The following is a 13694-nucleotide window of genomic DNA, read 5'->3' on the forward strand; positions in this document are numbered from 1 at the left end:
TAGAAGATAGGGGTGCAGGAGGGCTGGGAGAGAGAGGCCAGGGCCAGATTATAGAAGGTGCTGATTGCTGGGGTGAGAAGTTTGCATCTAATCGGTAGGCAGTCGGAGCCATTGCAAGTTATTAAGCAGGGGAATGGCAGTTCCTTGGAGCAGTTCCTTGGGAAAACCTCAGCCCCTGTAGAGGAGAGAAGGAGGGAGGGATGCCTGGGGCTGGGCGTGCACACTTGTGTGATTTACTAAGTCAGTGAAGCCAGATCCACGTGACTCCAAGCCCACGTTTCTTCTTACCCATGTTGTTAAATGTGATTCCTGTTTTTGGCTGAAGAAGACCCAGAACACATAAGCCATTTTAGAAAGATTTTCCACTCAGAAGCTAAGCATTAAATAGATATCCTCTTTGGGTGTACAGAGTAGACACCAGTTATCTGGCAAATCCTCTTATGCAGAGGCACCCTCCCTGGTGCAGTACACGTGGCTGTGTGACAGTGTAAGAGAGGCTGCAGGCACTGAGGGTGTGCTCATGGGCCCCATCTTGCTTCTGAGCCCTGGAGGCTCCTGGTTGCCCTCTCCCCCACCCGGGAAACACCCCAGTCCCACTCCACACAGTCCCTGAGTCTCTGGAGAGTCTGGAGGATATAAACAGTGCAAAAGGGCATCCATTTCTCTTTGACCAGGAGTGGCCAAGAGGACAGGGTCACCTGGGCGCCCAGTGGCCTGGGGACAAGGGGAGAATCAGTCTTTTAGGACTGAGTCCAAAATCCCTGTGTCATTGGTGGGGTCACCCATGTTCAAAGACAGCTGCTGTGCATTTCCTCTCTCCCTCCTGGACACGCTTGCTGCCCACCACTTCAAGAGCTGGAATCTGATTCTTCTCCCCTTAAATCTGGGACTATCCTTGGTGAAGAGAAAGTGTAGTGGCTTTCTTGGTGAAGAGAATGCAGTATTGGTGACATTCTGTGGCTAAGTCCTAAAAAGCCTTAGCTTCCACTTGGGCCTGTTGGGACGCTCACTTGCTCCAGGGGAAGCCCACATCATCCAAGAAGTGCAGTGACACAGAGGCCATGGTGCTGGGGGAAGGGAGCGAGCATTTCAGGAACGTTCTGCAGGTTAAGCCAGCACGCGTTACGGGGGATTGGCATGGACAACAGAGACAGGAGGACTCCTTCGCTTGTTCTTACGGTGTAACTCTCCTGTGAAAGCATGCCTCGGGCATAAGAGCGCAACCTTATTTTTGTCTTGCACTGTCCCGTCCCTATAGTGAGTGGTTTCAACCCAGTGGTTCTCTTTTTTTTTTTTTTTTTTTTTGAGACGGAGTCTTGCTCTGTCACCCAGGCTGGAGTGCAGTGGGCAGATCTCGGCTCACTGCAAGCTCCGCCTCCCGGGTTCACGCCATTCTCCTGCCTCAGCCTCCCGAGTAGCTGGGACTACAGGCGCCCGCCACCTCGCCCGGCTAGTGTTTTGTATTTTTTAGTAGAGACGGGGTTTCACCGTGTTAGCCAGGATGGTCTTGATCTCCTGACCTCGTGATCCGCCCGTCTCGGCCTCCCAAAGTGCGGGATTACAGGCTTGAGCCACCGCACCTGGCCAACCCAGTGGTTCTCAAATGTTGTTGCCATTAGAATCACCTGGGAGCTTTCAAGGGTCCTGTTTTTGCCCCAGTGGCATCAGCTGGAACAGCAGGGGCTGGAGTCTAGGCTTCTAGCCTGTAGCTTCCTCCGAACTTGTCTGGTGCCTCCAGGCAACTTGACCACTCTCTCCTCTTGGGATTTCATCCTGCAAGGGCTTCTTCAGGTGGCTTGGGCTTCCTCCCAGTATGGAGGTCCCAGGGTTGTTGCTCTTCTTGCATGGTGTTGGCTCCCCCAAGAGTATTCCAGCAGTTCTAGGTAGAAGCTGCAGGCTTACTAGGACCTGCCTGGAAGTCGCAGAATGTCATTAACACTACATTCTTTTGGTCAAGAAAGTCTCCAGGCCAGCCCAGATTTAAAGGAAGGAGAGTTGGATTCCAGCTCTTCATGTAGCGTGTGTGTCTAGGAGAGAGGGACAGAATGGATGGTCATTGTCCTTGGTGACTGGCTACTACCTGGACCAAACAAAACAGGTGTGTGGGCTGGATTCGTCCCGGGGCTGACAGTGTATTATCTCTAGACTAAATAATGGTGTATAGAACTTGGCAAAACCTTAAAACACTGCCATGCCCAGTAGAAAAGTCACTTATTCCTAAGGAGGTAGGCCATGACTTTATTAGGCTGAACCATGTGAAATTGCTGACATCTGACCATTTTTGACCTATCAAATGACCATTTTATTTGGTTCAGCTTTGTACTGGGGAGATCCAAGTAGGCTTCCTGTGCTTGAGGAGCTGGGAATTCCCCCACCTCTCTCTTCCGCCTGTCTCTTGGAATCTGGCCCTTGCTAGGTGGGAGGATTCAGTCTCACCTACATATTTACATCATGTTAACACTGGGCCTGTCCTTCTGGGAGACACCACATGTGTATCTAATCACAGCTGAGATGCTGGCATATCCCCTGCTAATTCCCCTTCTCTTTACCCCCAGGACCTTGAGAGACTCACAGTTAATTTGCATTTCAATCATTTTTCAGGAGGCAAAAGATACAAAAGACATCTCTTCGTATTGGAGAGATGATTTTTTTTATCTCTTGACACTCTCTTAGCTACGGGGAAGGGCCTCATTCTGACAGATACGCAAGAGACTAGCAGAAGTTGTCCATCCCCAGAGGAACATATCATCATCCAGAAAAATAGAATTCCAGGGAATCTGGCAGTCTGCTTCTTGGAGAATATTTTCTTCAGCCAATGAGTGCTTCTTTTCCTTCAAGCAAGAATTAACATTAAAATACAAATTGTCTGTTACCTTAGGGCTTGTCTTGTTGTACTTCAGGTTTCCATTGCAAAGATTTAAATATTTTATCCTTCTAATTAGACCTGCTTCAGGAGAGAGTACAAGGCTACATTTTATGCAGAGGTGTAATGAGCAGTTCAAGAAGTAAACATTCCAGTGATTTTTGTAGACCAATTTTCTAGTGTTTTAAGATTTCAGACATTTGACTTGAACAATGGAATCTCACAAAGCTAAGAGAACTGGGACATCTGCGGGTGGACGGCAAGTCTCCAGTGAAACGCTTGATTGTTTAGGGAGCACTTGCTGTGTGCTCTGTTCTGCTCAGGTCCTGTACCCCAGCTCTTTCTACGCTGAGGTGATGGAGACCCATCTGTGTTCACTCCCTCCTCACTGTGTCCCCTCAAGACGTCCCTGTACCTTCCCATCACAGCTACCATTCAACGATGCCTTTGAGGTACCAGACAAACCCTGTGCTGAGCAATACACAGAATCTCACTGAATCCTTGCAGCGGCCCCATGGAATAGGCACATTCAGATCCATTTTATAGGTGAGGAAACTGAGGCTTGGAGGGCACATAGCTGGGGATAAAACAAAGGCCTCTGCATCACGTCAGCCTATTATTTTTAAGAACTTTTTTAAAGAGATATTTTAGGTTCACAGAAAAATTGAGAGGAGGGCATAGAGATTTCTCAGACGCCCCTCTGCCCCTGTTTATGCACAGCCTTTTCCACCATCAGCATCCCCACTGGAGCTGTGCATTTGCCACAACTGATGAACCTACACTGACACATCAGAATCCTCCATAGTCGCTGGGCGTGGTGGCTCATGCCTGTAATCCCAGCACTTTGGGAGGCCGAGGCAGGAGGATCACTTGTTGTCAGGAGTTCAAGACCAGCCTGACCAACATGATGAAACCCTGTCTCTACTAAAACTACAAAAATTAGCTGGGCATGGTGGTGGGCACCTGTAATCCCAGCTACTTGGGAGGCTGAGGCAGGAGAATTGCTTGAACCCGGAAGGTGGAGGTTGCAGTGAGCTGAGGTTGTGCCATTGCACTCCAACCTGGGCGACAGAGTGAGACTCCATCTCAAAAAACAAAAAGAAAAACAAAAACAAAACACTCCAAAGTCCATAGTTTACATTAGGGTTCTCTCTTGGTGTTGTACATTCTGTGGGCTTGGACAAATGTATAATGACGTGGATCCACGTTATAGACAGTATTTTCACTGGCCCAAGAGTCCTCTGGACTGCATGTATTCACCTCTTCCTTCCCTCAATCCCTAGCAATCACTGGTCTTTCTACAATCTTCACAGTTTTACCTTTTCCAGGGTATCATAGTTGGAATCATTCAGTATGTAGCTTTTCAGATGGGCTGCTTTCACTTAGTAATATGCACTTAAGGCTTGATAGCTTTTTCTATTTTATTTTTTATTTTTATTTATTTTTTATATTTTTGAGACGCAGTTTCACTCTGTTGCCCTGGCTGGAGTGCAGTGGCATGATCTCAGCTCATTGCAGTCTGTGCTTCCCAGGTTCAAGTAATTCACCTGCCTCAGCCTCCCGAGTAGCTGGGATTACAGATGCATGCCACCATGCCCAGGTAATTTTTGTGTTTTTACTGGAGATGGGGTTTCACCATGTTGGCCAGGCTGGTCTCAAACTCCTGACCTCAGGTGGTCTGCCTACCTTGGCCTCCCAAAGTGCTGGGATTACAGGTGTGAGCCACTGTGCCCAGCCTGCTTTTTCCATTTTAGTGCTGAATAATATTCCTTTGTCTGGATGTACCACAGTTTGTTTATCCATTCACCTATTGAAGAACATCTTGGTTGCTTCCAAGTTTTTGCTTTGCTTTTTGAGATGGAGTCTCGTTCTGTCATCTAGGCTGGAGTACAGTGGTATGATCTCAGCTCAATGCAACCTCCACCTCCTGAGTTCAAGCAATTCTCCTGCCTCAGCCTCCCGAGTAGCTGGGATTTCAGGTGCCCGCCACTACGTCCAGATAATTTTTTGTATTTATAGTAGAGACAGGGTTTCGCCGTGTTGGGCTGGGCGTGGTGGCTCACGCCTATAATCCCAGCACTTTGGGAGGCTGAGGCAGGCAGATCACCTGAAGTTTTGGCAATTATTAATAAAGCTGCCATGAACATCTCTGTTCAGGTTTTTCTGTGGACATAAATTTTTAAGAGCCTATTTTAAAATCCAATCTAACAATCTCTGCTTTTTAATTGGAGTGTTGAAACTTTTATTTTATTTTATTTTATTTTATTTTATTTATTTTGTTGAGACAAAGTCTCACTGTCACCCAGGCTGGAGTGCAGTGGCATGATCTCAGTTCACTGCAAGCTCTGCCTCCCAGGTTCACACCATTCTCCTGTCTCAACCTCCCAAGTAGCTGGGACTACAGGTGCCCACCACCATGCCCAGCTAATTTTTGTTTTTTTTGTATTTTTTAGTAGAGATGGAGTTTCACCATGTTAGCCAGGATGGTCTCGATCTCCTGACCTTGTGATCCGTCCTCCTTGGCCTCCCAAAGTGCTGGGGTTACAGGTGTGAGCCACTGCTCCTGGCCAAAACTTTTTACATTTAATGTGATTACTGATATGGTTGGGTTTAAATCTACCATTTATTGTATTTATTTTCTATTTTTTCATCCTTCTTTTGCTCTGTTTTTCTTCTTTTTCTGCCTTCTTTTGGGTTGGGAAATTTAAATGTTTCCATGTTATCTCCTCTGCTGGCTTATTAAACACAACTCTTTGTTTTGTTAATTTATGGTTGCTTTTGTATTTATAGGATAGCTCTTTAACTTATTACAACCTATTAAAAGAAGGCAGAAAAAGAAGAAAAACAAAGGAAAGAACGGATGAAAAAATAGAAAACAAATACAGTAAATAATAGATTTAAACCCAACCATATCAATAATCACATTAAATGTAAACAGTTTAAACACTCCAATTAAAAAAACAGAGGTTGTCAGATTGGATCTGCAAGTGATAGTATGCCACTGTACATACAGAAAGAACTTTAGAACAGTAAAACTCTATTTCTCCCTTCTTAGTTTTTGTGCTATTGTTGTTATACATTGTTATTATTTGTTGAAAGTCAGTTTTCTCTTAAATGGTTTAAATAGTAAGAAACATTTTCATTTATTTTCCCATGTTGTTATTATAGCCAGTGCCCTTCCTTCCTTTGTGCAGATCCATGTTTCTATATGGAATCATTTCCCTTCTGCCTGAAAGACTTTTTTTAGTAATGCAGAAGTGCTGATGAATTCATTCTTATATCTTTTGTATGTGTGTGGGGGGAAAGGGCTTTGTTTTTTTAAAGTTTGTTTGTTTGTTTTTTCCTGGGCATAGAATTCTAAGTTGACAGTTTAAAGATATTGTTCCATCATCTTCTAGTTTACATTATTTTCAGTGCAAAATCTGCTGCCATCCTTATTTTGTTTCTCTGAACGTAATGCATCTTTTTGACATCTGGCTGCTTTAAAGATTTTTTTCCGTATCATTGATTTTGGACAATTTGATGATAATGTACTTTAGTGTCATTTTCTTCATGTTTCTTGTGCTTGGAGTTTGGAGAGTTTCTTGCACTTGTGGATTTATAGTTTGCATCACTTTTGGAATTTTTCTGCTATTATTTCTTTGGAGATATATATACACACACATATGTCTATATATGGATATATATATATCTCCATCAACTCAGGGAGTCCATTGAGCCCTGACTGAGTTTCCTGCTCCATGGCCTGGAAACTGTCCACTGGCAGTAAACTGGAGCACCTGTATGTCTCACCTTGCTAATTTTCCATCTCTCAAGGGTCACTGTCCTTCATGTATATATATGGATATTTATATATGTATGTATATGTGTGTGTGTATATATATATTTATAGTTCTGTCTTCTCTCTCCTCTTCTTTTGTCACTAATACACATATATTAGGTCACCTGAAGTTGTCTCACTGCTCACTGATGCTCTCTTCTCTTTTTTTTTTGGTCTTTGTTTTTGTTTGTGTTGTATTTGGATAGTTGTTATTGATATGCCTTCAAGTTAACAAGGTTTTCTTCTGAATATCTAATCTGCTATTAATAATGGCACCACCCAGTGTACTTATGATACTAGATATTATAGTTTTCATCTCTAGAAGCTAATTTAGATCTTTTACATAAAACATATCTCTTCCATTCTCTTCTTAAGATGTTCATTGCTTCCTGTAGCTTTTTGAACATATGGAATATGGTTATAACAACTGTTTTAATGTCCTCACTTATTAATTATGAATATGTCAATTCTGGATTGCTTTTGATTGATTGCCTTTTCTCCTCATATGGTTCATATTTTCCTGCTGCTTTACATGCCTGATGATTCTTGGTTGGATGCCAAACATTGTGAATTTTACTGTGGTGTACGCTAGATATTTTTATATTCCCATAAATATTCTTGTGCTTTGTTCTGGGATGCGGTTCAGATGCTTGAGAACAGTTTGATTTTTGTAAGTACTGTTTTTAAGATTTGTTAGGCAGGATCAAGCCATATTTAATCTAAGAGTAATTATTCCCCATCACTAAGGCAATGCCGTTCTGAGTATTCTACCTACTCAGTGCCCCATAAATGATGAGATTTTCAAAATGGCTGAGGGAAACAGGCACTATTTCTGGTCCTGTACGGGTGCCAGGCACTGTTTCCTGCAATTTTTTGGGTGATTCCTTCCCTACCTCAGGCAGCTTCTGCACAAACATGCACTGTTGAATGTTTGAGTGGTCCCTCTCTCAAAGCCCAGGGTTCTCTCTCTGGGCAGCTGTCTTCTCTCCGTACTCTGTCCTATGGTCTCCAGCTGCCTCACTCTCCCTAGACTCATTTCCATTCTTCAACTCAGGGAGTCTATTGAGCCCTGCCTGAGTTTCCTGCTCCATGGCCTGGAAACTTTCCACTGGCAGTAAACTGGAGCACCTGTATGGCTCACCTTGCTAATTCCCCATCTCTCAAGGGTCACTGTCCTTCATTGTCTGATGTACAGTGTCTTGAAAATCATTTTCAAGTATTTTATCTGGTTTTCAGTTGTTTCAGTTGGGAGAGTAAATCTAGTCCCTATTACTCCATTTTGGCTGGAAGTGGAATTTTCTTAAGCCTGTGTTTTTAACAGCTATATTTCCACCCTTCTTCCTTTTCTCCAATTGTGGAGAAAAGGAATGTTAACACTTGAATCTAAATCTAGACCATCACCCCTACCTCCCAGCTATGGACCCTGGTCCATCCAGCACTTCTCTTTCTCCCTGTCTCCCAAATGCCACAAAATGTGAGTAACATACATACATACTCTACAGGTCAAGTGAGCCTGGGGAACAACAGTGAGAAAGCCAAATCATGCATGGACCAGCCTAACTCCTTTCCATCCTGCCATTGCCGCTTGGAGTTCTTCCAGGTATCCTGTGACACGATGTTCCATGAGACATTGAGGGAGCCAGTCTGTAATTCAGGTGTGGGGTCTGTATACCAGGAGCCAGAATTGGGTAGTTCAGTGAACAGGGATGGGTTATTTAGGCCTCCATCCCAAATACCTGGGCCCTAGGAAGTCTGGTTCCTCAGAAGGATGAAAGTGAAGGGAAATGGTGGAAGCAGGTTGCTCCAGCCTGAGGCCCATGCAGTTTGCCAGCCTACCATTTAGCCAAGAGCTGGAATACTGCTTATTTCCTCCAGCCCTCGTGAAGACCCCGCATCCATTTCCTCAGCATGAAGCTCTGGAAGCTGATTAGAAATGAATTAAGACTTGGTTTCCAGCAGCTTTGAGGGACACCTGAGGGGGGGTGACTAATGTGCTCTCCCAGGCACCCTGCACCCCCGTCTCTCTGCACCGAGTCCTAGCAGCCCTTCCTGTATCTCCTGCTTTCTCTCTGACCTCCTGCCAATCTTTCTTCTCTCCCTGAGGAGGTTCCATCTGGGCCCTGCTGCGTATCCCAATAATCAAATCAATCAGGCAGGGCCAGCCTTGCGGCAGGCTGTGTTGGGGAATGTGGAAAGCCAGAAAGAAGTGATTGCCAGCCTTCATCATCCTTGTCATCCTTACCAACAGCGTGAGAGCACACATTGCATACAGAACATCATTCCTAGGCACGAAGACCGGTGAGGCAGGAGCCCCACCCTCTGGTGGAAGAAGAGGACAGATGGTGTAGGTGAATCTTGAGCACCTGCTAACAGCCAGGTTCTGTGCTGCACGGGCAGCCTATGAAGGCAACACATTCAGCATGCCCATTTTAGAGAAGAGGATACTGAGGCTCAGAGAGCTTTGGGGCCTTGCCCAAAGTCATCCAGGTGAGAAGAGGCTAAGCTGGGGTCAAGGCTAGATCTGAGCCCAAGGCTAGGATTGAGTCACAGCTGATGGATTGTAGAGTGTTGGGGTGAGATGGAGGCAGATCTGAACCCCAGAGAGTGTGGTTCTCTGTCACAACTCCTTCCAGCCTGGCTGTCTCTGCAGCCTGTCCAGGCAGAGTGGATTGTGGCTGAAGACAGGTGTCCCACGACTCAGACAGGCTGGTGCCAGAGGTGGAGGTGAGGACCCCACAGGAGTCTGAAAGAACTGAGAGGGGCATTGGAGGACAGGAAGCTTGCTCCCCCCGGGAGGGGCCATGCCTCTCCTCTGCCCCTGCAGCTAAAAGCAGCTCGCCATCGGGGCATCCCTCCCTTCTGAGGTTCCCTTGAGGGCCCAGCAGCAGACTCCTTTCTGCCAAACATTGCAGGAGTGATGTCTTCTGCAAAAGGGGAATCTGTTTGGCCTCCTGCTGATGAATGATGTCTATTGGCCCTTGGAAGTGGAGTCCATTTTTTAAACTTTTGGTCAGGAAAATCACATGGTGCTAGTAGACATCCTGGGAGAGGATCCTGCAGGCCTCCTGTAGTCTATCTGGAAGGAAGCTCGCCTCGACCCCTGAATCCTTTGTGGAGAACAATGTGAAGGCACTGAAGCTTTTTCCTTCTCTTGGCTCCTATCATGAAGGTTGGAGAAGCTAACCTTCAAGTGTCATTGGTTGCTTGAGTCACCATAACCAGAACTGACCATGCCGACCATGCTAACGCCTGCCTTGCTGTGTGCCAGGCTCTCTGTGTTACATGAAGCAGCACAGCTAAGCCTCACCACCATGCTCTGAAGTCAAGATTACAATTAAGCCCAGTTTTCAGGTGAAGCAACTGAGGCGCAGATTTGAATCAGCCACCTGGCTCCCACGTGCTGCGTCTCATGGCTCACTCCCTCAGCTCAGGGTCTCCACTCTCCTCCTTGCCCACACTTCATGGGGCAGATCCTCCTCACTCGGTCACTCTACACCTCTGTCTATGTCCGACTTACTCACAAACACAACTTGTGGCTCCTGGAAATAACTGCCCTCTGTGACCCAGTGCTATTTTATTCCACCGGAATAAAGATCCTTAATGACACCATTTCTACCTCCCCTCTTCCCTGACTTCCACTCTCAACTCACCTTTCCCTTCTTTTAAGAATCTTGTGAACATTGGCTTATTTATACTTATGCACCATCTCAGGCCTCCCGGGGTAGGTTTTAATCATCTACCGTCTTGCTGGAGACATCTTGAAAGACTCCAATCCCTCACCCGTGCTGAGAACATTTCAAGCAAAGCAAGATGCATGAGAACAGTTTTTAATTGAAGTTAGCATTGTGGCTTTTCCCACACAGCCAGACACTGAGGCATGTTGGGGAGATTAAAAGTGATGTTGGAGAATGCATCCACGAGTCTGTGCCCTCAAGCAGAAAGCAGCAGCCACCTGGGCTCATGGATCAGACAGGATGCATCTCAAACAGGGAATGAGAAGGATGGGCCCCCATAGATTCCCCTACCTGGCCCAGCCCACTCAGGTGCCTCCTGAAGCATTGCAGCAGTAGGGCTGCCACTGGCAGGGCTGGGAACAGCTAGGGGGCTATCTTCTGTGCAGGGTAGCCACAGGTTGCCCAAGGGGCTTCAATTCCCCAGTGAACCGATTGCATGTCCCCAGAAAGTCATGACTGAGCCTGTTTGTATATTTGAAGAGGGGCTCAAGATTACATTTCCCCAGGCTGGGCGCAGTGGCTCACGCCTATAATCCCAGCACTTTGGGAGGCTGAAGCGGGCAGATTTCTTGAGGTCAGGAGTTCAAGATCAGCCTGGACAACAGAGTGAGACTCTGTCTCTACAAAAACTACAAAAAAGTTAGCCAGGTGTGGTGTTAAAAAATTAGCCTAGCCAGGTGCACACCTATAGTCCCAGCTACTCAGGAGGCTAAAGAGGAAGGATGGCTTGAGCCCAGGAGGTCGAAGCTACAGGGAGCCATGATGGCAGCAGTGCACTCCAGCCGAGGTGACAGAATGAGACACTCAGAAGACAAAACAAAACAAAAAACCTGCTCCATGGGTTTATTTTGAACATTGGAGGGAGTAATTTGTGCAAATAGCTTTGTAAATATAACAGATAGTACTGACACAGCTTGACATGTATTGAGCACTCATGAAAGGCCAGGCTCTGCTCTCAGCACTTCTCATCTTTCCCATTCTATAGATGAGGAAACTGAGGCCCCAGGGTTATGGCACCAAGCCACACAGGGAGCAAGTGGCAGAGGGGGATTTGCAGGTCGTGTTTGGGCATCCTTGCTGTCAGCCACTGTGCTGTGCTCACCTGTCACACAGCAGCATAGCTCGTAGGATATTCTTTAACCTGGCAGCAGTCTCTGCTGAGGGGGTCCTAGATGGGCTGGGTATTTCTTGACCCAATAACATCCGTCCAAATCGCCATGGCACTGCTGCAGCCCTCGGCCCCGCCTCTCCTCCTCCCTGGACCACTGCAGGTGCTTCTCACCTGGGGGGTGTCTCCAGTTGCTTCCTGATCTGTTTCCTTTCTTCACCCTTGCCAGAGGGAGCTTCCTCCTGCTGAGAGTCTTCTGTGGCTTCCTCCATCCATGGGATACAGTGCCAGGGCCTTGGTCCAACCCTTGTTCCCGTGAACAGACACCATCTCTAGGCCTGGGCCTGAAATGCATCTTCCTGGTGCCCACACCAGCCAGGCTGAGACACATGCAGCTCTCTAGAGTGGTGTCCTAAATTTTCAGTGCCTTGTCCCTGGGATGCCCCCCTCCCCTCCTTCAATGCTGGATTCAGAATCCCCTTCCCACAAAACCAGGTGCCTGGATCCCACACGCTAAGATGCTGTCCTTCTGAGTGGCCAGTGCTTTTCTGTAGCATTCCCGGGGACTTCTCCCTCCCTATCTGCTAGGTTGTCATTTGTGGAGATGATCGGCCGGTTCTTGTGTGGCTCCCCCTAGCACAGGACGTAGGGCTGGTATGAAGTCGATTCTGCATTGAAGATGAAGGAGGTGGGATTGGTGTCACAGGCCCAGGTCTCTGCTGGCCCCCACCCTGGCTGTGGGATCTTTGCAAAGGTGACCCCCTACAACCACCATCTCTGCAACAGTAAAAGTGGAATGACAGCCGTTCTATTGTCACAGCGAGCACTGACCAGCCAAGAGAGCTGCGATGTGCTTTGTGACATGTAGAGAGTTCCGGCGCCGTGCATATTTATTGCTTGAGTGGCTAAACAGAATGTTGAGTTTATTCAGCAGATTTTTTTTTATCCTCTGCACCCTCATTCTTGTGCTACCATCTGGGGACTCAGGGCTCAGCTTCCTGACAGAGCAATGTCCTTCCTCACTCTGTCTTCCTCCCTTGCCTCACCCATTCACTTGATTTCCTCCTTAGCCACCCCAATTCCCAAGCTGCGTGCCTGAAAGAGGCAGGAACTTCACCTCTATGCTTTGGCCACAGGCCTCTTCCCTCCCACCCGTGCCCAGTGCCAGGGACTCAGCCCAGCATCAGCAAATCCAGCAAACACATCTGTCTAAAGAGGAGTAAGTCCCACATCTCTCATGCCAAACATCCAAGGAGCTGAGATGGGAATTGTCTGGGTAAAGGGTTCCCTGAGCCCCGAGACACACCCCTGCCCATTTCCATAGCCCATTGTGTATTTGCTGTAGACCTTTGAATAGGAAGTGAAACAGTAAGCTCATAATTCTCAAGTTTGAAAAAGTTCTTCCGAGAACATGCACCATCTTAAAATAGTAAAAACAAAGACAGTGCCACGACCATCACCTACTACTAGTGCTACTAAAACTGAACACAATGGCAGCTTATTAAATTACCATTTCCCTGGTGCTAGGCTCTGTGCCTAGAACCATGCACTGGGTCTCATTCTCAGGGCTTTTCTTCTGTCAGCTCAAGAAGCCCTCACAGCACCTCAAGGAGGGAAATATTTTCATTACCCACATTTAGAGATAAGAACGATAAGGCCCAGAGAGGGTGAGGGATTAGTCCACAGTCACACAGCTCCATGGTAGCCAAGTCAGACAGGGGTGCGGACAGCCCAGCTCTTTGTTCCTGTACCTGCTCCCTGTTGGAGTGGCTGGGGTTGGTGTTATCTGTCGCCATTGGGCATGTGTAGTCACACCCCTCATTTTAGTTCATAGGTTCATTTAAGGAGCTACTGTGTGTGTGACAAACAGCAAACGTGGCTGCCTGGAGAGCCCACTGCCAGAGCTAGAGCTGTGTGTGATGAACGTCTGCAGTGGCAGATATGATTCACGGGGGTTCTGATTGTGTGTGGATTTAACTTACTGCATTTTCTTTTAAGTAGCACTAATTAGCCATCATGTGCCTTTGGGTGGGCAATATTTAAAGAAATAAACATCTCAGGGTGGGCACAGTGGCTCACACCTGTAATCTCAACACTTTGAGAAGCTGAGGCAGGAGGATGGCTTGAGGCCAGGAGTCGGAGACCAGCCAGGGCTGGTCTCTACAAAAA

General features: G+C 46.9%; 1 protein-coding gene across 7 annotated transcripts in view; it reads left to right on the top strand.

Moving 5' to 3' along the window:
• C24H14orf132 (chromosome 24 C14orf132 homolog) overlaps positions 1–13694 on the top strand; it is a 48704-nt gene that overhangs the window by 2927 nt on the left and 32083 nt on the right. The window contains exon 1 of one of the 7 annotated variants that reach the window (XM_037984466.2): positions 7018–8283. The exons of the other annotated variants lie outside the window; for them this stretch is intronic. Coding sequence (XP_037840394.1) covers positions 8146–8283 — 138 coding nt within the window. The 5' untranslated portion in view covers positions 7018–8145. Of the gene's footprint in view, positions 1–7017; positions 8284–13694 lie in introns of those variants that run through there. 7 annotated transcript variants of the gene reach the window in all.

Source organism: Chlorocebus sabaeus, chromosome 24 (assembly GCF_047675955.1).
Source record: "Chlorocebus sabaeus isolate Y175 chromosome 24, mChlSab1.0.hap1, whole genome shotgun sequence".
Taxonomy (NCBI): Eukaryota; Metazoa; Chordata; class Mammalia; order Primates; family Cercopithecidae; genus Chlorocebus; species Chlorocebus sabaeus.